This window comes from Falco cherrug, chromosome 8, assembly GCF_023634085.1.
Source record: "Falco cherrug isolate bFalChe1 chromosome 8, bFalChe1.pri, whole genome shotgun sequence".
In the NCBI taxonomy this organism is placed as follows: Eukaryota; Metazoa; Chordata; class Aves; order Falconiformes; family Falconidae; genus Falco; species Falco cherrug.
The window spans coordinates 58,722,316-58,743,065 of record NC_073704.1 but is presented as its reverse complement, the minus strand read 5'-3'; the positions used below and the strand labels follow the sequence as shown (position 1 = coordinate 58,743,065).

General features: G+C 52.1%; 2 protein-coding genes across 3 annotated transcripts; one reads left to right on the top strand and one right to left on the bottom strand.

Annotated features, from left to right (window-relative positions):
• Positions 1-27: 27 nt before the first annotated feature.
• DCTN4 (dynactin subunit 4) lies at positions 28-13,433 on the bottom strand. 2 transcript variants are annotated; one of them, XM_055717835.1, is made up of 14 exons: positions 13,228-13,433; positions 11,486-11,556; positions 10,877-11,055; positions 9,911-9,954; positions 9,036-9,143; positions 8,415-8,435; positions 7,408-7,481; positions 6,952-7,064; positions 5,515-5,624; positions 4,397-4,470; positions 3,923-3,977; positions 3,340-3,447; positions 2,850-2,947; positions 28-2,106 (listed from the first exon to the last, which is right to left on the bottom strand). In XM_055717835.1, the coding sequence occupies exons 1-14, from the start codon at positions 13,360-13,362 to the stop codon at positions 1,893-1,895; spliced, it is 1,404 nt and encodes a 467-aa protein (XP_055573810.1). In that variant the 5' UTR covers positions 13,363-13,433; the 3' UTR covers positions 28-1,892. The 2 variants fall into 2 exon arrangements, with proteins under 2 accessions (XP_055573810.1, XP_055573811.1); XM_055717836.1 differs by lacking the exon at positions 8,415-8,435 and having other exon boundaries at positions 13,228-13,432.
• Positions 13,434-14,890: 1,457 nt separating this feature from the next.
• Positions 14,891-17,448, top strand: SMIM3 (small integral membrane protein 3). Its single transcript, XM_055717842.1, has 2 exons — positions 14,891-15,099; positions 15,758-17,448. The coding sequence occupies exons 1-2, from the start codon at positions 14,906-14,908 to the stop codon at positions 15,936-15,938; spliced, it is 375 nt and encodes a 124-aa protein (XP_055573817.1). The 5' UTR covers positions 14,891-14,905; the 3' UTR covers positions 15,939-17,448.
• The last annotated feature ends 3,302 nt before the right edge of the window (positions 17,449-20,750 follow it).

Here is a 20,750-nt window from a genome sequence, read left to right as displayed (position 1 = left end):
CCACAAAGTAAGAACCAGCGCAAAGAATCCGAGAGCCACGTTTGCTTTATTGAGGGTCACTACACGACGTCAAGCATAAGGCAACAGCCGCCTGTCGGGAAGGGGCAGACGGAGGGGCACGCGCCAGGGAGCAGGGACATGCCGACACCTTTCCTGTCGCCTACAAGCACCTACGGGAAGGGAAAAAAACAACTCGCCGAGCTAATTAGACCTCTCAGAATACCATGAATCAATGCACCTTTTTATTCCTAGTGAGAAAGGCCCAGCTCGCCCCTGGAAAGCTTGTTTCCCTATTAGTGTCACAAGTATAGCGCCTGTTTCGGCTACTGGAGAGGAAAAGTGGCGGCCAAAGGTTAAGTGCTCTGTTACCTGGACAGGTAAAGCCGCAGCAGGGGCTAGCACTACACATTAACTACGAACTACAAGTCTTAAACTCATGCTGTGCATCTGCGCGTCACCTACGTGAAGTTGTAAACAGGACGCCTCGCTGCTCAGAGACCTGCTGCAGGATCTAGGCTGCAAGGTGCGTGCCACCCCGGGCACACCGAGGTTCCTCGCACCAAGGGAGAGGTTTTCGGGTACTGCACCACCTCCCCCAAGAGCAGGCAGTCACATCCCGCCCGGCCGAGCAGAGGATGCGCAGACCCAGGCTGGCAGAACCGGCTGCTATTCACACCCTTCGCAGCATGACAGCACATCAAAGCCCATCACAAATGTTTAACAAAGGTCAATGTCTGAACTGGGAATGCACTGCAGGAAGAGAGATCTCACCTGCTTGCACTAAGCTATGCAGTAACTAGTAATTCAGTGCCCTGCATACGCTGCTATTAATTACTGATTTTAGCTTGGACTACAGCCAAATTACACCCTAGAAGAGTTACCTAACAGTACAGTGTATGCTAGTTAACATATAACTGTCCTTCCACCTTTATACCTCCCTGCCACCCACCCTAACAGGAAAAAAAAGAGTATGAACTCAAACAGCTTCTGTATTTTTATGTATACCAGACCTAATCGTAACTCTCCAGGTTTCATACTCTGATCACTACCCCTATTAACACAGGTTTACTGGTGTGAAGACTGCCAGGCAGCCTCTGGAGCATGCCTGCCTCAGTCAAGAGCTGTAGCAGAACCTGAATTCCCAGCTTGCAGCGCACCATGCCATCACATCGACCTGCACAACAACAGGCTGACAGCAAGCTCAGCTGCCAGTCAAATCCATGAACACTACAATACACTACAGTTTGAGTTTAAATGCAAACTGATCATGTCCTTTGTGATAACAGATCTATCACCTCGGCTAAGCAAGCTATGTATGCCAGAGTGGCAGCATTCTATGTCCCAATCCCCCACAGCTGAAGTATTCTATGAGGAAGCAGAAAACCAAAAGCAAGCATCGTGCTGCTGCCAGTAACTTGCCAGTAACACAGCAGACACAGCCACCTCTTAAAATGTTTGTCTGGGAAGGACATAGCTCTGCGTGCAAAGAAGTTGTTCACTATTGAGCATGTAACATCAGGTTTGTGGGCTGCTGACATGAAGAAATAAACAATATGGGTTTTCTCGTGTTGATAAAACCAAATTCAGCCAGGTGTAGTGCAAATCTGGAGAAAGCGAGATCTTTCTCTGTGTTGAAACACGTGCTGCGAGTTAAACTAGCCCATGGCGGTGTGGGGAAGCAGAGCGGTAGTTAGTGGGCACTACAACAAGAAGAGAGAGAACAAACCATCCCAAACCACGGCACCTCAACCACCTCCTCATGACCCGGCCGGGGCCTGTGGCACACACCCACACATCACAAAGGAGCTCTCACAGAACATTTCACCAGGTGCTTTCTTCACTGTGACAGTCCATCCTGCGGCCAGCTGTCGGGGCGCAAGCATTGGGAGCGTTTATGGGAGCACTGGACCGAGGCTGAGCTCCACATGATGGGTGAGCCAGATGACCTCTGAGGCATGATCACCTTCCTCGCTGGGCCGGATTGGAGCAGCGAGGTTTTTAAACTCGTGCTTCATCTTGAAACTCACGGTCACTTCGCCCTCTTCTTTCTGTGGGGTGACCTTGATGAAAACGCCTACCTTATTGGCTTTTCTGAAGGCAATAACACTGCAAGGCAGAAAACAAAAGAATGCTGGGTCAGCCAAATTTTCAAGCAGTAGTTCTGAGAGATTTGTTCTGACACCATGTGAGAGAGAGAGACTCAGTTTATGGCTGAATATGCCCTGCCAGAACAGCTGCCCTGGTTTCCGGTTTCTAGCATAGTCCCTGCTGCTCTTTTTGCAGGAGGCCCACAACCCTTTCTGCCTCATGATCAGAACATCAGCACCCGCTTTATGCTGACGGCTGCTGACACATCTGTCAAACAGAACATGCTTGCTTTGACCATGGGAGTTATGTACACAGCTGTGCAACAGTGAAGGACCATGGTACACAGGTCAAGTTGCTCTGTAAGAGGCTGCAGCAGAACATATTCCATTGTGAAGGCTGGAGGCAACTCTGTCACACACCCTGGTGTGTAGTTCTCACTGCTACCATGAACCCTCTGCTTGCAAAACAAAAGGATCACACAGAGTATTCCCGGGGAGAATTAGTACCACCACCTACAACTCAACTGCTGTAACGGCACACCTTGCCTCAAAGGGAAGAAAAGACTCCTGAACAGTCTAAACCACAAAAAGAAAGATCTCCATTGCTGATCTCCGACCCACCAAAAACCCCCACCGCCCCACCCAAGAAAACATGAAAAAAAACCCAGCAAAACACACTAAAGACAGAGAGAAGAGCAAGCTCCTTGGCTGAAGTGCCAAGTGTTTAAGGGACACAATCCCCGCAGGACAGAGAACACTCACTCAGGGTCATCCTGAAAGTCTTGAGGCTCTGCCAGTTCATCATATTCTGCTGCAGCATCTTTGCCAGCCAGAATAAGCTCCTTGGGAGGAACAGCCACCTGAAACAGAACACAAAGAGAAGAAGCTTTCAGCACTGATCATCACCTATGCTGCAACCAGGAGAGCACCCTCCCCTTCTGAGGGCTGCTTTACTACAGTTTAACGGAAAAGCGAATCACCCTCAGCTTTCCTCCAGTACCACCTGGTTACCACTCGGCCAGTGAAAGACTGTTATTTCTCCCTTGGGTTCTGGGTCTCAATGAACAGTCACCATTTCAAAATACTTTATGAACTGATGTTTACATTGGTAACAGTCATTTAAGCTCCAAGGAGGAAAATGCAACACAGTCAGCAGGGACTGAAGGACATATGAAAAGTATGACCTGTGGAAGGATAAGCAGTAGTAAGCCTTTGAAGAGGCTTAGGCTCACACAACAGAAGGGTACAATACCTTGGCAGTGCTGTTGATATTGTCAGGGTCTCCCTCCTCACACTCCAGCAGCGTGACATGCGTGATGTTCTCTACTGGATTGGTCAGAGTCAAAAGGACTTGGCTCTCCTGGGGAGATTCAGGAATCACAGTTCAAGGAGCAATTATTCTAAAATTCATCATTACTGTTAGCACCTCCATCTTCTGTGTCAACACCTTCAAAAATTGCATCACATACACTTAAGGGATGGATAGCTAACACCCCCAGTCTGCAGGAAACGTGCCAATGCCATGCAGCACTCTCTTAACAGAAGAAATACAAATCTTTGGAACGTAGCCAAGATCAACCCCACACCTTTTATTCTTCAGGTACTGGCATGTGCTTGGGATGCCAGACGTCACATTGCATGGTAATCTACTCCTGCAGAGTGGTAAGTACATGCAGTGTTACTCTGACTACTCCCTTAAAGCTTGCACCCTCTCTAAACAGAGCGAGCAAACCCCTCAGGGAACAATCATCACATCATGTCATCTTCCAAAAACATCCCACATTTACACCTCCCGGCTATGCCTCACCCTAAGAGTGTCTGGAAAAACTACTGACCTTCATGTAGCGCAGGTTGGGAATAGACATGATTCTCACTTCAGGGATGTAGTTACTACAAAAAGAACAAAGCAAGTGACCGTGATTGACTGTGTTGCTGCCTATAACCTACCTCTTGAAGGAGGATGTATTCACAGACATCCAACTCATTTGATACTATCAGAGCGTAGCTTATGTCAAACAGAAAAATGAAGTGCCCTTTTGCTATATAAGCTTAATCCTACAAATTCCTACTACAGCGTGGGGCTGTCACAGCATGCAATGTCTTTTTCAAACTGCTGAAATCTTTAGTAGATCAGGACGCAAACCTATTACAGATAAACTAAATGTATTTAAAAATGGGATTACACCATCCTAAGAAATGACACACCCATACAAGAAGTCAAATCAAAGAGTACAAAAGAAATTAAAATAGAAGGCATTAAGCAAGCACAGATAAGCAGTTGTTCTCCCCAGTCCCTATATCTTACTTACACAGCAACCAGCTGGATCTTGAATTTGATAGATGTTGGATTGAATTCTGGTTTGCTCAGGTTATGTTCACATTTCTAGAGACAAAAATATTTTTGTTAGCACCAAAAGACAGCATGCAGTCAGACACTGAAAAATCAGAGTTGTGAGCACCGTGCCACTTGCCACAACATTACCAGCCTTTAGCACAGTGCACATAAAAAAATACCTTGGAGTTCGTGTAGCCATCATTGTGTCAAGTTATTGATACTCAGAAAATGTCATACCCAGCACTACCAGCGCAATCTCAAAAACATGACAGCTGGAACTTGACTTAAAAAACATTTGGACACTCAGTGGCTGCAGCTGGAAGAAGGCACAAATACCTGCAAGCCCTTTGACTTATGCTCCCAGAATCCATAAAAAATCCCAAACTGTTGGAACTCAAGACTGATCTCATAAGCTACTCTTCATATACAGGCTCAGCCAGACATTACTTATTTCTGAGAAAATATTCTGCATTTGCAAAGCATTCTGCATCTTAAATACAAGAATTTTGCTCTGTTACTCTGGGAGCTAGGTAAATATTCCTGTTTCATTGAGAAAGCAAACAGCTTTTTAAAGACCGTGTAGTTAAACCAGCTTTGATTTAATTCTTGCTTGTCTTCACTTCCCAACTTTCCGTTTTTATTCTCTGAAATATCCTCTTTCTGCCTTCACTCTAAGGACAATCTTCAGTATTCTGCACTGCCTCTCACTAATATTTTGTTTGCTGACTTGATTTTTGTCTTTAGCAATAGCAGAATATTTTTTTAATTCCAACTATACTGGCAGCCTTCTATGATTTATACTGGAAGCCTTCTATGATTCCTTGGCTAAGCAGAGCACAAAGACCCTGATGTAAATCCACCTTTGTATCTTTATGTACCTTTGATGATGTTGTCCCCCTTTCATAATCTTTATCACATCAGAGATGGGACAGCCTCCCTCATCTCCTAGTGCTGTTACCAGTAATTTGGTTGAGAACTTTCAACAACTAGAAGCATTTGAGCAGTTTCTTTTAAAAAGAAATACACAGCCCATTTCCCACAACCCAAGTTCTGCAAACATGAAAAAAGACTTTTTAATATTTAATTACCTACCCGACAGCGCAGCGAACGTTTGATCAGGAGGTGCTTATGACGTGGGTAGAGCTGGGAAGCGCAAATCGGCTGGAAGTCAGGCTGCAGCAGACGCTGACGCAGAGTCGTCACTGGGTGCACAACAGAAAGCAAGACAAATTATGTCTCATTCAGGCATGGAAACTCGAGCTAGATTCTACGCACTCACTGGCCTAAGAGCAAGCATGCCTCGCACTGTATGCCGACATGCTAATTTCACCTGCACCCAATAGTTCAGAAGCCACTGGCAAGTATCATTGTTTATAGCAGTGAATGAATGAATGGAAGGCAAGAGATGTATAAAGGGCTGCCCTGATGGGGCACAGTAACACAACTGCAACATCAGTGCCAGCCCAGGAGAAACAAGGCACCCTGATCTCTATTCAAAGCTCAGCTGGGGCAGAAACAGAATTTTGTAATCATCTAGAAAATAAGTTCTTTTCCTCCCCAAGGGAAAATAAATTTTCATAGCTTTGTTACGCTCACAGCTGGGTGCTGCACAAGTACAATACACAGCTTCTCAGCAAGGAGTTTGCAGAACTTGGACTCACGCATAGAATTAGTGACTACATAGTTCCCAAGGCAAGGAACTTCCAGCAGCCAAAATTTCCCATACTTTTCCCAAAAAAACCAGGCTCCTCACTCTTCCCAGTGTTCAAGATGCAGTGAGCCACCTGGCACCATTTCCCTCACTGTGGGGAACCATGAAAGTTGTCTGCTTTACCAGCATCATACTCTCACAATGCTGACAGTCTCATGAGAAAAGGAGACCAAGATGATCTACCCCCTTCCATAAACCCTTCATGAATGAATTAATATTGGCGGACTTTATAGGCCTGCAGGATGACCGAGAACATCTGTCCTACTTAAAGCCACCTCAGCAGGAAGTCCACATTGCATCCTGTATCTGCTCTTTTATCCCATTCACTCCCAAGTTGGATTGATCAATTTACAATATTTGCTGATTAAATCATGAGCCAGCTAAATAACTGGCAAGTGTACGCAAGCTGGTCCAAGCTGATGTCAAAGTAATGCGCAATTGTTACTTAACAGGCCAGTTTTGGTTCCAACTCCCCCAGCAGCTCAGCTACTTCCTTAATTCCTGCTATTATTTGAAAAAGGAATCAGCTCTTTTCTCCATCCAAAAGTTGACACTTGACATGCAAAGAAAGTAAGGTCAGCAAGAAAATGAAATAATTGTTAAGAGGCTTGATGTATTTAGCTCTGAGCTTTCCATGTACAACATGAAGTTGAGGCTGCATTCAAAGTTACCATCTAGTCACAAATTCCCCACCGTTTCAATCCCAGCATAAAAATTACTAAAATCTCAGGCCGTTAGGAACCCCATGGACAAGTTTCGAGGCACTGCTCATGTTATAAAATGCAAGGGCAAAAGGTGACAGAATATTATGGTGTTACCTTCTGTCAGATTGATTGGCCTTGTGTAGTAATCCTCAGGAAGAGGTTCCACTTCTTCCACTGCATCAGCTGGCTCAATCTTGATCTCCTTCTGGTCCTCTCCTTCTTTCAGGCTGAAGCAAAACGAGAGACAACTCGGTCATAAAATATGGCACACATGCTTTGGCGGACAGCAACAGCAAGGACTGCATTGTAACACAGAAGGCAGTGAGAGCTGAGACTGCAAGACAATAGCAACTGCACAAAGATGTGAGCAATCACTTTTTTCTGAGGAGAAAGTAAAACATCTAGAGCTGCTGCACAGAGATGCCTGAGGATTTGACATCTCTCTAAAGCTCCAAAGAAGAAAGCTCCTTTCACTGCTATCTGCTAATACGTTTGTAATTTTTCTGAAGTTGCTCTCTTGCCTACACCTCCTATCCTTCCCACAAAGGTAACCCCAATCCTGAGACTCACGAGAGTCCAGCAAGGGCGCTGATCGGTGCTCCTGGCCTCTGGCGTTGAAGCCTGGTTCCAAGGCCATATTTGTCCTACAAGGAAAAAAGGAACTGTCAGTTTCAGGTTTGCTTCCTGCCAGGACAAAAAGACCTACTGCAAACTCATCCTCTGAGGTGCATGATAAGCATAGGGAGACAAGCAAAGGAAAGCAAACAGGGGAAGGTATTCAATGCCTTCCAAGATATTTTTTTTCTGCTCAAAATGTTAGTAAGGAGAAAACAATTGCCACTGCACTGCAGACGGGGAGAGACAGATGTATGCAGCTCCTGCTTACAAAGCTTTTGCTCTTTCCTTAAGTCACCAGCTTGCACTACTGACACACTTCCCCTTGATCTTCTCTTCAGAGCAACTGCATGTCAGGTAGTACAGAATGAGAGCTCAGCTACCAAAAGAACTGGGCTGACATGGGTATGCATCCATCTGAAACACTCTGCAGCACTGCTAGAAGCAGCTGGAAGGTTCAATCTCCTGCAGACCTTATTGCCTACAGGTCTCTCTTACCAGGCACCACCAGCTGGCAGGAATAGCTGAGCTACTCCTCAGCTTTCTACAGCTGAACTGTACACAGCGTGCTTGGAGGCAGAAATCTTTCTGGGCAGGACTGAAAATCTGAATTCTCACCAAACAAGAAATCTGAGCATCAGCCTACCCTGGTGATTTTTCAAGGATCAGATTAATGTAGTGCCATTTGCTTCAGGCAGACAGACGGCTGTGTCTCAGCCCAGCTCTGTGAAGGACTGCTTTTCAAGTGTACATTACTTACCTGAAGACACTGCCTTGTTTGTAAACTAACAAAGATAATTTTTTTGTAAGTTACCCTCTAACTAACTAGCCTTCATGTGCATTTGTTCTAGACACAGCCCAGTTAAGAGGCCCTGAGGCAAGATGAAGAGTAGGATCTGTTACTCCCCTTCAGTTGGTACCATGAGACCTTTAACACCAGCAGAAACTGTGAAAAGACTTACCACTACGTGTATAGTGTGTTGCTGTGGAGAGCCCCCAAAATAGCAGCAGGTAGCAACGGAGACAAAAAATGCAGCCATAAGACATAAGCAAGGGCACAAAGCAAGCACAGTTAATTGAGAAGTAGCAAGCATATGCAGAGTCACCCAGCTAAACAAAGTAAGCATTTACCTGCCAGTTACAATAAACAAGTCATTCAAGCCACAACCAAGTCTTAAGGTTAATTTCAGTTGAGATTTCATGCAGAAAAGTGCCAGACAATCCCAATCCTAACTGTTACTGAGCTGTGGTATGCAACTGTCCTAAGAAAGAGCTACTCCTGCTATCGTGACTTGGCTGCACTGCGTTTCACTGCTGGATAACATGTTCTTTTGCATGGCAAGTGTAAACCCTTCAGGCATTATCAGAGGGCACTGTGAGAGAGAGAGGCAGTGTAATACACAATAACGGATGTAAAACTACTTGTCCCTAAAGAAACCCATGTGCCCTAGCAAATTTATTCACGTTGTTCTTGATAAAAAGAAGCTGAGCAGCCCTACTGCACTACCAACTAATTAATTTTCCACGCTGAGGCTGTTGTGTATCACTTTTCCTGCTCTGAGAGCACAGTACTCCCAGCTCACCGAAAAGGCTAGGGGCACGTAGCTGCGGCGTCGCATCAGCTTCTTCCGGTCCCGCTCGATCTTCTCTTTCTGAGCCAGCTGCTGGTAGTACTCAACCAGTTTGTTAATCTGGAGGGATGAAAAGGAACAGATACCCAGTGAAAGGGGAACAAATACCAGATCAGCTGCATTATTTTCTTGTGAACAAGCTGGGGTTCCTGCTACTTGTTTCACTCTGCTCCTAGCACTAGCTGCATTTTGAATTATATATGTTACAGAAGCCTGTGCGTCTTAACATAGCTTAACCCACACTGTGGGCGACAAACTGAACTGCCTTTGGGAATGATGTCTGTCAGAGAGCAGCGTTCAATTATCACTTTGCAGTTAGGCAACTGAGACTTTCTTTGTGCATTTGCCACGACTGGACAGAGTAGTATCATACAGCCAAAACTGAGCAATTTGGATTAGTGGAGCAAACAGTATCTTTCCCCCCACTGAGGCTGATTGTATTTAGTGGAGAGCCTTAACTGATGACAGGGAAGGGTAGTAAAGGTGCAGTTCTGTTTTCCAGATCCCAGACACACTCTTGATCGGAAAACAGCTTTTTTCACATACATACGCAGCATATTCACTGGTGTCGTTTTAACAGCACTATTAGGTATGACGTTTTCAACTGAGTTTCTTCTGAAAAGGAGATTTTATACTGTGATATCCACAGGAGAGCCTCTAAGAGGCCTTCCTTCCATTGAATTCAGTCAAGGTGGAGATTAGGAACTGCAACTGGTATCTAAAGGATTATACAGATGCAGAAAAAGTAATTGAGAGGGCCTGGTGCCTCTAACAGCTTTTTCTAGCTGATGCATCTCAGCCTAAGCATGACCCTCCCCCTCACTCACCCTCTGCGTGTGAGGATTCTCCGGCTCCTGCCAGCCACCACTAGCTGCATGAAAAAGAGAAAAAACAAAGTCCTCAGGAGATTTCCAGACTCCACACAGAAATCACATCTAACACACAACTACCTTGGTTCTACTCATGCAATGACATTCCCTATTTTTGCTACACTTACCATTGCAATTCTGTAAGTTCATGCCTGCACAAATATACACATCTGAAAGCTTTTCACAGGCAAGTTTGGCCTGAAGGACCTTCATCAGCTTTTATACTGTGTTTTTAAACAACTGCTGTTCGAGAGATACTCAGAACAGCACCTAGAAGTCACTTCAGCAGCAGGTACGTGAGCATACAAGAATGGTCTCTTTATTAGTGGCTGCCCACATCTCTGCAATTTCAGCTCCCAGACTTCAGTCACATCAACACCAGAAATCAGAAGATCTGCTTGGTCTACTCAGTCCCGTTTCTGGAGCCCGACAGATATTTTTCTGCACACCTCACGCACCAAGAAATAGATGAAAGCTTTGTTCCAGTGCTGTCATGAAAAGAAAAACCAAGTACAAACACTGACAAGCAACTCTGGAATAAGCCAAAGCAAACAGAAGTGATGGAAAATAAATTAAGATATTTATGCTGTCAGACTGAGTGGCTTCAAAGACTCTGAATGTACACAAACAAGATCCCAGCTATGGGGACAGCACACCAACTAAGAGCCCCTCATCTGACAGCTTTCTCACTAGTCAAGTAACACAAGCATGGAAGTGGGTCACATGTTCCACTAACTCATCTCAGCCCTTCAGAGGAGACTTCAGCAACAAACCATTTTCCTGTGGATTTCCAACCGTGACTCAAAACCTTGGCAGACATTACATACATCGTATGGCCAGAAACTAATTTTATTATCTATTACCTTCAAAACACACACTAGGCTCATGCTATTATTCGGGTTTCTGCCTTTGACTGTCACTTACCAACAGACTTGTCTGCCATGCCAACATCCCGGGAAGTCCAGCGGCAAAATCCACAAGCCAAATAATATGCTTTCTTCATGGTAGTCTTGGCCGGGTCATCGGGAAGTGGAGCAGGAATGCTCGTGGCCCGGGTGGAAAGGGTATGCATGCAGCAGGGGCAGTCAAAGCAGTTAGCACACCTGTAAAGACGAAGGCCTGTAAGACAGTGCTCTGAAAAAAGTCCCAGACCAAGGAAAATGCTCTCCACAAGCAAATCCAAGATTAAACCAATGGACCTTTTCGTCTTATGCAACAGCATTAGCGAAAATGGGCAACAGAGCCATCAACAGGAACAGGAGGGATTCGGAGTCAACAGAACAATGGCAACAGTGAGAAATACTGGGTGATACTAAGAAACCCTTTCTATTAGGGGAGCAGGTCATCACAAAAACTAAAATGTGAAGAACACATGATACCTCATGGAAAGACACTTATTCCCCAGAACAAACTAAAAAGAAACAAGAAGTGATGGAATTTTTTAAGACTTTCAGATACATACAGCCAGGTGTCGATTAAGGAGAGAGCTGTTTAAAATAGGGAGTCTTGATGAAAAAGTCAGAACAACCTTACCTATTCTTTTTCAGTTTGGCTTCAGCTGAAGGCATGTTTTCCAGGCAGCTGGGGCAGTAGTGAGAGTCCACCTGATGAACAAGACGGTCACATCACACTTCTTGACACGCATTTGTCTAGACAACATGCTGGCAGCAGCCTGAAACTCTGCCCCACAATTTAATGAGGCTTTGTGTCTGGCAAGACAGGTGAAGCCAGGGAAGACTCCACAGATTTTTTGGTACATGGAATCTTAGCCCATGTCAGCCAGATTTTGGTCTTCAATAATATAAGTCAGAAGGTTCCTTAAGTCAGGATAAATTAAACAACTATGCCTAGTAAATGGGAAAAGGACAACCAGGCAGGTGTTGACCTTTTGCAGTTACCAGAATTTCATTTTTCAGTTTGAACGACTGCTTTTAGTATGTTATTTTCCATTTATATCTAAATAGATTCTGCCCCTGGTCAGATATATACACATTTCAGAAAACGCTTGTATCTGTCTGCTGTCAGAAATTAATTTTGTCAATTAAAACAACAGGAGCAAGAAGGCCGTCCCCTTCGTGAAGAGAAAAACACACCAGTTATTAAACGTGGAAATGCACAATGACTACATTCATCACACTAAAGTGAATTAATGATGGATGCAGCCTGGTGAGAAATCTATTTTCTACTCTCCAGAGGCTTCAACATTTGTGCAGAGATACCTCTTCTGAGGTCTGGGTTGCACGGTCATTCTTCTCAGGCTTTTCAGACCTATCATAATTCCTTCATTCAACCAGAGTTCCACCAAATCAGTTTAATCAGTTTTATTACGAGGGCTGTGAAATGACATGAGCAGCCCCAGGATGAAGGCTTGCCCGTGTTCTGCTCCGCACAAAAGCAGCGGTCCTGGCAGGCCCCACGCACCAGGCTATGGCTCTGGCCTGATGCTAATCTACAGCTTCAGGCTCCAGCCACTCGGGACAAAGAGCCAGCCCTCCGCACCAGAGATCCCACTGGATAACGTGGGGAAAAGGCCTGTTCGGGGGTAAATGCAGTCACAGCCAACGCTCCCAGCCCCGTCTCCATTCTCACAATGGGCGCGACGCCCCCTGGCCTGAGCACGCAGCCTTGCCAGAGCCCGGGGGTGCTGCTGTGGCGGCGGCGAAGGCCAACGCACCCAGCCAGGCTGCGGGCCGCCCACGGGCCCCCCCGCTGCGGGGCAGGGCCGGCCCCAACGGAGCCCCCGGCCCTGCTCGGCCTTCGCCCCAGGCCGGGCCGCACGGCGGGGTGTGGGGCGGCGGGCGTCCCCGCCGCTCCCCGCCCGCGCCCGGCCGGGATACGTGTGGGAAGGGGGTCCTGGGCCGCCACGGGGAAATGTGTGTGCGTAGGGGGCCTCGTCCGCCCCTGCCAGGCCCCGCGGCGGGGCGGAGAACCCCTGAAGCCCCGGGCGGGCCCCGCTGTGGGGCACATCCCCTCCGAGGGAAAGCCGCCCCTCACGGCAACTCCCACCGCTGGTGCGCATGCCTCAGCCAATCACAGCCCGAATTCCCTCGACTGACAGGCGTGCGGAGCCAATCCAGCGCAAGACACCGCCCCTTCCCTCATCCGCGGCCAATCACCCCACTCCATGGTAGCACCGCTGCGCCGCCGTACCAACCAATAGCAAGGCACAGACGAGTGAGCGGCTCGAGAGCCACCCAACCGATGCGCGCAGAGCGGGCAACGTCCCGCCCCGTCCCGCCCGGGCTGCCGGCACGGCGCGGCCCGGCCGCCGTTACCTCGTGCGAGACGCACTCCAGGGAGCGGAGCTCGCTGCAGTACCGGCAGAAGTACAGCTGCGACAGCGGCGCCCGCATCTCCTTCTCGCCGCGCACCAGGTACAGCACCCGCTCCGACTGCAGCAGCGACGCCATCTTGGGAGGGGGGCGGCCGCCGCCGCGCTGCCGCCGTCAAACGTCACCGCCAGACGTCACGCGCCGCCCTACTCACGTGACCCCCGGCGGGCCGGGGCGGTGCCGCGTGTCCTGCCCGGTGCCCGCCCCGCCGGGCCGTGAGGGAGCGGCCGGGCCCAGCCCAGTGCCCGCAGCGAGGCCCCGGACCGCCCTGCGCTCGGAGCCGCCGGGGCCGCCCGCCTGTGGCCCGTTCGCACATCCCCGCGCTGCCGGTAGCGCGTTTCTGCGCCCCCCTCCCCGTTCCCTCTCCCCGAGCTTGCTCTGCTGCCCGCGCTCCCCCCGAACCCACATGGGGCCAGCCTTCTTCATCCCCAAAGGTGGTTTCTCTTCCCCAGTCGCTGAGGCAGGATCCCGGCAGAAACAACCGCCCCGGTGCCGTGGGGTCAGCAGCACAGCGCCAGGGCCCGCTACGGTGTCCCGAGCCCACAGCCTGCAGCAGCAAAGCGCCCCCGGCCTGCCCCTGGGCACACTGTGCGAGCCCGTCAGGGGCCCGGCATCACCGCCCGGCCTGTGACACCGCTGCCCCATCCTCACCCTACGCCTGTCCCTGCACAGCACCGGCTGCCAGCCCGGCCTCTGCCCGCCGCCCGCCCCAGCCGCTCCGGAGGAAACCCCTGCCCTCAAGGATCTGCCGCCGTTCCTCGTAAAAACCCACGTGCTTTTTATCCAACAGCAGCAGCTGGAGGGGGATGCACTGTTGGGAAGGCAGGGAGCGTTGCCTAAATTCCCAAATTAACTGTATGTTAAAAAAAAAGTATGTACACAAAATTCAGGTCATTCTGACCCACTCTTCCAAGTCATCAAATCACCCACCCTGTCAAGTTGTCAAAACTGATGAATGAAGGGAGTTTTCCTGGTTACGATTTTCAGTAACAGGAGGAAGCTGCCTGCCGGTGCGCTGCTCCCAGGGCAGCAGGGAACTGTGTGCTGGGAGGCCAGGGGTGTCTGAGAGCAGAGGAATCCGGCAGTTTTCCCCAGGAAAAACAGGGGTGAAGGGTGCAGTGTGTGGGCCCCACTGTGGGTGACTCCAGGCTTGTGTCCCAGTGGGATAATCTGAGCATCCCACCTTGCTTTCTGGGGCCGGCCAGGAATAGCTGCTGCTGGCTTTGCCCTTAAGCATCATGAGCGGAGCAGAATATTCCACTGGGCAGCGGATGCGCCGTTCCCAGCTGGGCTGAGGTCTGCTGCCTCCCTAGAGACGCTCTGCACCCGCGTCTCTCTAAATCAGTCCTGCCCTGAAGCCCCGGGGAGCGCTGGCTGGCACCTCACTGCTGGGGTTTTCGGTGGTTTTACTTTTCTCTTTTGCCCCGGGCCTCAGAGGCAAGTGGGCACATGTGAGCCCTGCTGGTGGTGAGGCGGGAGGGGAACAAGTGAGAGGAAAAGCCCTTCATTAAGCTGTTATGCTGGGAAACATCCCCCCCCCCCCCCGTGCCTCCCTGGCTCCTGAGACCTTCGGGTTTGCTCCAAGTGGCCTTTACCCGGTGGGACCCCGTCCTGGAGGACCATGAGCCGCAGTCCTTTATCCTGGTGCAAGAAAAAGGTCCTGCCTGCCCGCCCTCCCTTCTCCCGGCCCCCCTCCCCTGCCGCCCCCCGCGGGCCGGGCCGGGCCGGGCGGGGCCAGGCGGACGCTCCCTCCCCCGGCCGGGTCCTGCCGCTGCCGCCGCCTCGAGCCGGAGCCGGAGCCGGGCAGCGCCGCAGGTAGCGGGGCGCGGGCAGGGCATGCAGGCAGAGCAGGGCGGGCAGGGCAGGCATGCTGCCGCCGCCTCCCCCCAGCGGCGGGGGCTTGTGCCCCACCGGCCCGCCGGAGCCTGGGGCGGTTGCGAGCGGGACGGGGAGGGGGCTCAGCCCGGTGCTGTCGGTCGCATCACGCAGCTGCCCGGAGCCCCGTTCCGGCCGAGGGCATTTGCGGGACCCGGGGGGAGCAGCCCGGCCCCTCAGCCCCGAGCTCTGCTGCTAATTAAGCCGTTAACTCCGTGACTCAGCAGCAGGCACCTCGGGGGTGGGGGGGTGGGCGGGTGGTGCGAGGCTCCCCTGAAGCCGGGGGGCTCCAGCAGCCCTGCTTCCACCGTTTCCCCACCCGATGACCCCTTGTGAGTGACCAGTGGGGCGCCTGGTTGTGACTTTGCTTTATCAGCTCCTTTAACAACAATAGCAATTAATAGGGAAGTTTTTTCCCTGGGCTTTTATCCAGCTACATCAAAGCACTCTATAAATCCTGGGGCTTCTCGAAGGAGGAGGCTGGACGTGACCGTTGGCATCTCACTGGAGAGAGCAGCGGGGTGCACCGTGGTGGGGGTGCTCTGGCTATGGGAGGGATGGAGGGGGCTGCCCCATCACCTCTCTGCCTCTCTTGCAGGATGGACTTCTCTGACTCTGCAAGTCCTGCCGCCCTCCCCAAGCACATCCTGGACATCTGGGTCATTGTCTTGATCATCCTGGCCACCATCCTTATCATGACAGCCATGGTGCTCTGCCCAGCCACCGCTGTCATCATCTACCGGGTACGGACTCACCCCATGCGCAATGGCATCGTGTGAGGCAGAGGCAACGAGGGACAGACGGCTTGCTGGTCGGGTGGCCACAGCTGTGAGAGATGCGTGACTTTGTGGATGTGTCCAGCTAGAAACAACTCGCTTCCATGAGGTAGGCAGGCTGGTCTCACCTTCACTGGTGACCCTGTCTCCTTCCAGGCAAGTAGCAAGGAGTGGAAATGCCTGGCAAAGTTACTTCTTCTCTGGAGTCCCAGCTGTCAGGGTGGTCAGGAGAGAAGGGTCAAAGCAAGATGGATGTGGCTTCTGGTTGTGGGTTCAGAGACTCGGCTAAAAGCATCAGTAACAGACAGAGGCAGTCCTGGCAGCACAGCAGACATGCAGCTGGCACCGGCTTCTCCTCTATCAGATATCTGCCGAAATTGTAGGAAGACCCTATGGGGCGCTTGGTTCTTCTGGGTCTCGTGGAGCACAGGAGGGTGGGCAGCCCCTGCCAGCCTGCCTGCCTGCAGGCCAGCTGTGCTCGGCGCTCCTTCCGATGGCAAGGACCCCCAGCACACTGACCCCGTTGCAGGGGTCTGTGCTCCCCTCGCCTGGGCCAGCAAAGCAGGAGGAGCAGAGGGGTTTGTGCCCAGGCAGTGGCAAGGGACTATGCAAGCTCTTACATTGCCCTTTGCTGTGAAATAAATGGACTTTAATTCTACACATGGGCGTTTCGTGCAGATCTGTCCACGCTACAGATGGTGTCCAGGGAGATACCTTGCAGCATTTCCAGGAGCCCTCCGTGTGCTGACATCCTGCGCTGCCTTGGCTCAAGGTCCCTAGGGCTCTGGCCCAGCCTTTTATCCCGGTGGCAACAGCCCCGCAGGAGGCACATTTGCCAGCCCAGCCCCACACTCTGGAGGTGCAAATCCGAATCTGGCTGTGATAGCAGCAGCAACTATCAGTCAGCGAGCGGGAAGGATCCCCTGGATCTTTCTGACAGCAGCAATGACTGCTTTTCTCCCGCTCGGCTGACCAGCATTGCTCCCTGCCACAAGCCTCACGCTGAGTGTGTGGCAGGAGTCCTGGGGCTGAAACAGCGTCCTGGTGACTCACGGTGAGAAAGGTCATGAATAATGAGATGAATCAGGCTGGGATATGGGGAAATGTTATGGTGATGCTGGTGGGAATTGTTTAAATCCCATTTTGACTACTGGAAAGAGCAACCAGCCCTGCAGTGTTGGAAACCCTTCATGCCATCCCCGTGCAGCTTGATCCGTGACAGCCGGTATTGGGTTTGCTTTTGGTGTTGGGGCCAGAGGGGCAGGCGATTCCCAGGGGAGGAGGATTTTGGGCTAACGCCTTCCTCCCCAGGGAGGGAGCCCAGCACCCGGACGCAGCTCCCCGGGAACGGAAACGCCTGCGCTGGAGCTGTGGGCTGCGGTTGTACTAGGGAAGGAGCAGACACGTATTCCTTGCCTGGCCCCAAAATAAATTTCTGTTTCGAGCCATCGCCTCTCTCTCCCCCCTCTCAAGTTGCAGAACTTGAAGCAAATAAACAGAGTTATTTTTCTTTTGTTCCCTCTCTCTCCCTCCCTCGCTGGCATGCATGGTGGCTGCAGCTGGAGGAGATCATGGCTGTGCTGGGTGGGAGCAGCCCCAGCTCTGCCTCCCCGCTGCACTCCACCCCGGCATCCCTTCCCTGGGGACACCGAACCGGAGCTGAACATCTTTGCTATGAGAGGAATAGGGAAGAAGCCACAAATACTAGAGAGGTTTGAGAAGGAGGCCTGATCTGGAGCAAAACACCTGAGGAAAAGCATGCAAACCCCCCAGTCCCTGCAGCCATGCCCAGTGGCTGTTCCCACCTCCCCCTGCCCCTTGTCATGAGCAGCCGGGGTGTGTGAGAGGTTTCCTTTCATGGTAGGAGTTTTCTGGGAAGTTTCAAGCCTGTGGCAAACATTTCCAGGAAAGGCATTGCAAAGCCTTGGAAAGACAGGTTTACTCCTGACAACAAACGGCACGGAGCAAAATGGCAGTGGGGGGAGAGCAGGGAGAAGCCGGGACATTCTTAAAGCATGAAAATCGAGGGGGATGGAGTTAGACTGATGAGTTGGAAATTCCTCCTCCAAGACTGAGCAAGATGAGCAAATCCCCCCGTGGCCCTGGCTTCAGTGCCTGAACAGTGCTGAGGCTCGGAGGCAGCGTTTTCCTGCCCACTGGGGAACGGGTCCTGCAGCGGTGACGCTGCGGCAGGCAGGCGCGATGCGGGTGATTCAGCATCTGCCGGGATGCTTCCCTGTCAGCGCCAGCGGGTGCTGGAGTGTGGTGGGAGCCGGCTGCCAAGCCGCGGGGACTGCTGCTGGGAGAGGCAGATGCTGGAATCCCCAGCAGGGAGGAGGTGATGCAGGGTGCTGGCTCTCACCTCGCCTCTGGGCAGCGATGAGCCATGCCAGGGATGCAAGCACCCTGTTTGGCTGCCTTATCCCTGCTGGACAGGACATCGCAGACCCTGTGGCTCATCCGGAAAGTTGTGGGGAGCCCCAGCAGAAATGGTGTAGCAGGAGCTGACCCTGAACATCGCGGGTGCTCTGAGGGAAGTGTCACTGGGAGCAACTCTTGATACAGGACCCAAACACAAGCCCCGTGGCCCCAAAGAGAGGCTCATGGGGTCCCAAACCACCCTCTGCACTCCAGGCTGCAGTGGGGTCTCCAGGATCACATTGCAAACATCATGGCCAGTGGGTTGGTCCTTCCTCAGCCTCAAGGAGGAACAAATCTCTGCGGAGTCAGAGCACTCGGTGGGCTCCTCATGCTGGAGGGGAGGGCGGCAGCACTCAGCAGCCACCCATCTCCCCTCCACTGCTTGGCAGCAGGAGGTCCTGTGTGCCTCTGTCCCCCTTGGGTGGGGGGCAACAGCCCAGGGGCATTTGCAGGGGGCAGATGTTTGCCTGGGGGAGGAAGGGATGGGGATGCCAAAGGGGACAGCACCTGCAGCCATAGCCTGGGGGTGTGGAGACAGTTGGGGAGCAGGGGTCTCTACTCCAAATGGAGCACCATGCCCAGCGGGGAGGCTGTGGCAAACACACAGGCGGGAGCACAGGGGCTGGTGCAGGGCTGTGGAGCTGTGCAGGCAGCAGCGCGAGGGAAGCCTGGTGCTGGGGGAGCTGGGGCCTCTCGCCTGACAGAGCTTGTTTTGCTTTCGCCTCCTGTTGCACACCTAGAACAAAAGTTCAGAGGTTGCCCCAGGATTGATGCCGTGCCAGGCTGCCAAAGGGAAAGCAGCGCTGCTGCCAGCCAGGGCAGTGCTGCCTGCTGCTGCCTGAGCTCCTCGCTGCCCTCCCTGGCACACTGCTGGCGCTGTCCCTGTCACTCTGCATGGAAGAAGCTCCTCACTTGGCTCTTGAACAACCCCAGCCAGCAGCAGTATGTGGTCCCCATCGCTGCTTTCAAGTTCCCTGTGCTCACCACAGCCCTGCAGCCTGGCACAAGGTCTCTGCAGCCCCCAGCCTGTGGCCTGGGGACAGCCGGGGAGACTGGTGGCAGTGGCAGCATGGTGGCCAGGGGGCTGGAAGCGCCTGGCCTTCCGCTCCCAGTCTGCTGCCAAACATCTGCAGCAGGCGGGGACTGGCTCCAGCTCAGCTGTTGTGGAAAAATAACCAAGGAGGGAGGATCATGCGAGGGTCAGCCCGCCCAGCATGCCTGCCATTTGGGATGGGGGACCCCAGCCCAGCAGGGCAGAGCAGCATGCTGCCCTCGGAGAGTCTTGCTGGAGCCCCTGGCACCCTCAGCTCTCCCATGCTGCCTCTGACATGGTATGGCATGGCAGGGACACTGGGTGACATGCCTAGGGTCCCGCGGAAGCTCAGTGGCAGAGATGGGGTCCATCAACTGTGGCTCGTTAAATCCTTCCCTGTTCCCTGCCTCTGCCAAGGCTGATTTGGTGCCTGGACCCAAGGAGGGGTGACTTGGAGAAACAGGTCCCTTATTTTTATTTTGGTTTTAGGAAAACACAGTGGAAGAGTGGCTCAGCCTTTCCTGTGCATGGCAGGGATCCAGGATATGTGGAAGGGACACAACCACACTGTGCCACCACTGCATGGGTCACACTGCTCCCCCCAGCCCTCAAGTCCCTATTAATCACGGGAAAGTCACCAAAGCTCAACGCAGGCAATTAGGGGATATAATTAGAAACGGGTGGCTGTTCTCATGGTGGGAACTCGCAGGGCAGGGAGTGCAGCCCTGAGCAGCTCCTTGGCTTAGTCCCAGCTCAGTCCCAGGAGGTGGCTTGAGCCCTGGCTGGGGTCAGCAGTGTGAGCTGGCTGGGGAGTGTGGTACCATGCTGGGCACACACTAGTCCCTGTCAGGTTCAGGATGCAGTGAAGTGCAAGCAGTGTGCTGGCCAGGAGTTGCACCCCTATGGCCCCATGGCCCTAAATCTCCCCAGAGCCTGGGAAGTGGGTGGGGAGGGTCGAGCCCCTGGTTTTGGCTTCCACAGGCTCCCTGGTTTTGGCAAGGAGCTGCCTCATGCCACCCACAGCCACATCCATGAGGGGTGACCAGGGCACCCCTGTGGCCAGCCCAGCTGTTGGCACGTGGTGTGGCTCAGGCAGCGGCTGAGCATTTCAGGGGTTTGCCCAGGCCTGGGCGAGTACCCCACACCACTTGGGGACCCATGTCAGGGCCACTAAGCCACTTCTCCAATAGAAGTGCAGGTTTAAAGTTTTGGGAAATGCTGCCTGTGACAGAGTGACCCACAGCTCCCCTGCTCCATGGGATCCCCAGGTGCCTGGGGGACATACCCGACCCTCAGCCTTTCCATGCCAGCTGAGGCTGCACTTGGAGCCCAACAACATCAGCCTTTCCCAGGACACGGCG

Coding starts and splice junctions, on each gene's coding strand:
- SMIM3 (XM_055717842.1), top strand. CDS start 14,906: ATGAGCCGCAGTCCTTTATCCTGGTGCAAGAAAAAGGTCCTGCCTGCC. Junction 15,100..15,757: donor GGAGCCGGGCAGCGCCGCAG/GTAGCGGGGCGC, acceptor CCTCTCTTGCAG/GATGGACTTCTCTGACTCTG.
- DCTN4 (XM_055717835.1), bottom strand. CDS start 13,362: ATGGCGTCGCTGCTGCAGTCGGAGCGGGTGCTGTACCTGGTGCGCGGC. Junction 9,144..9,910: donor AGAATCCTCACACGCAGAGG/GTGAGTGAGGGG, acceptor TCATCCCTCCAG/ATTAACAAACTGGTTGAGTA. Junction 7,065..7,407: donor AGCGCCCTTGCTGGACTCTC/GTGAGTCTCAGG, acceptor GTTTTGCTTCAG/CCTGAAAGAAGGAGAGGACC.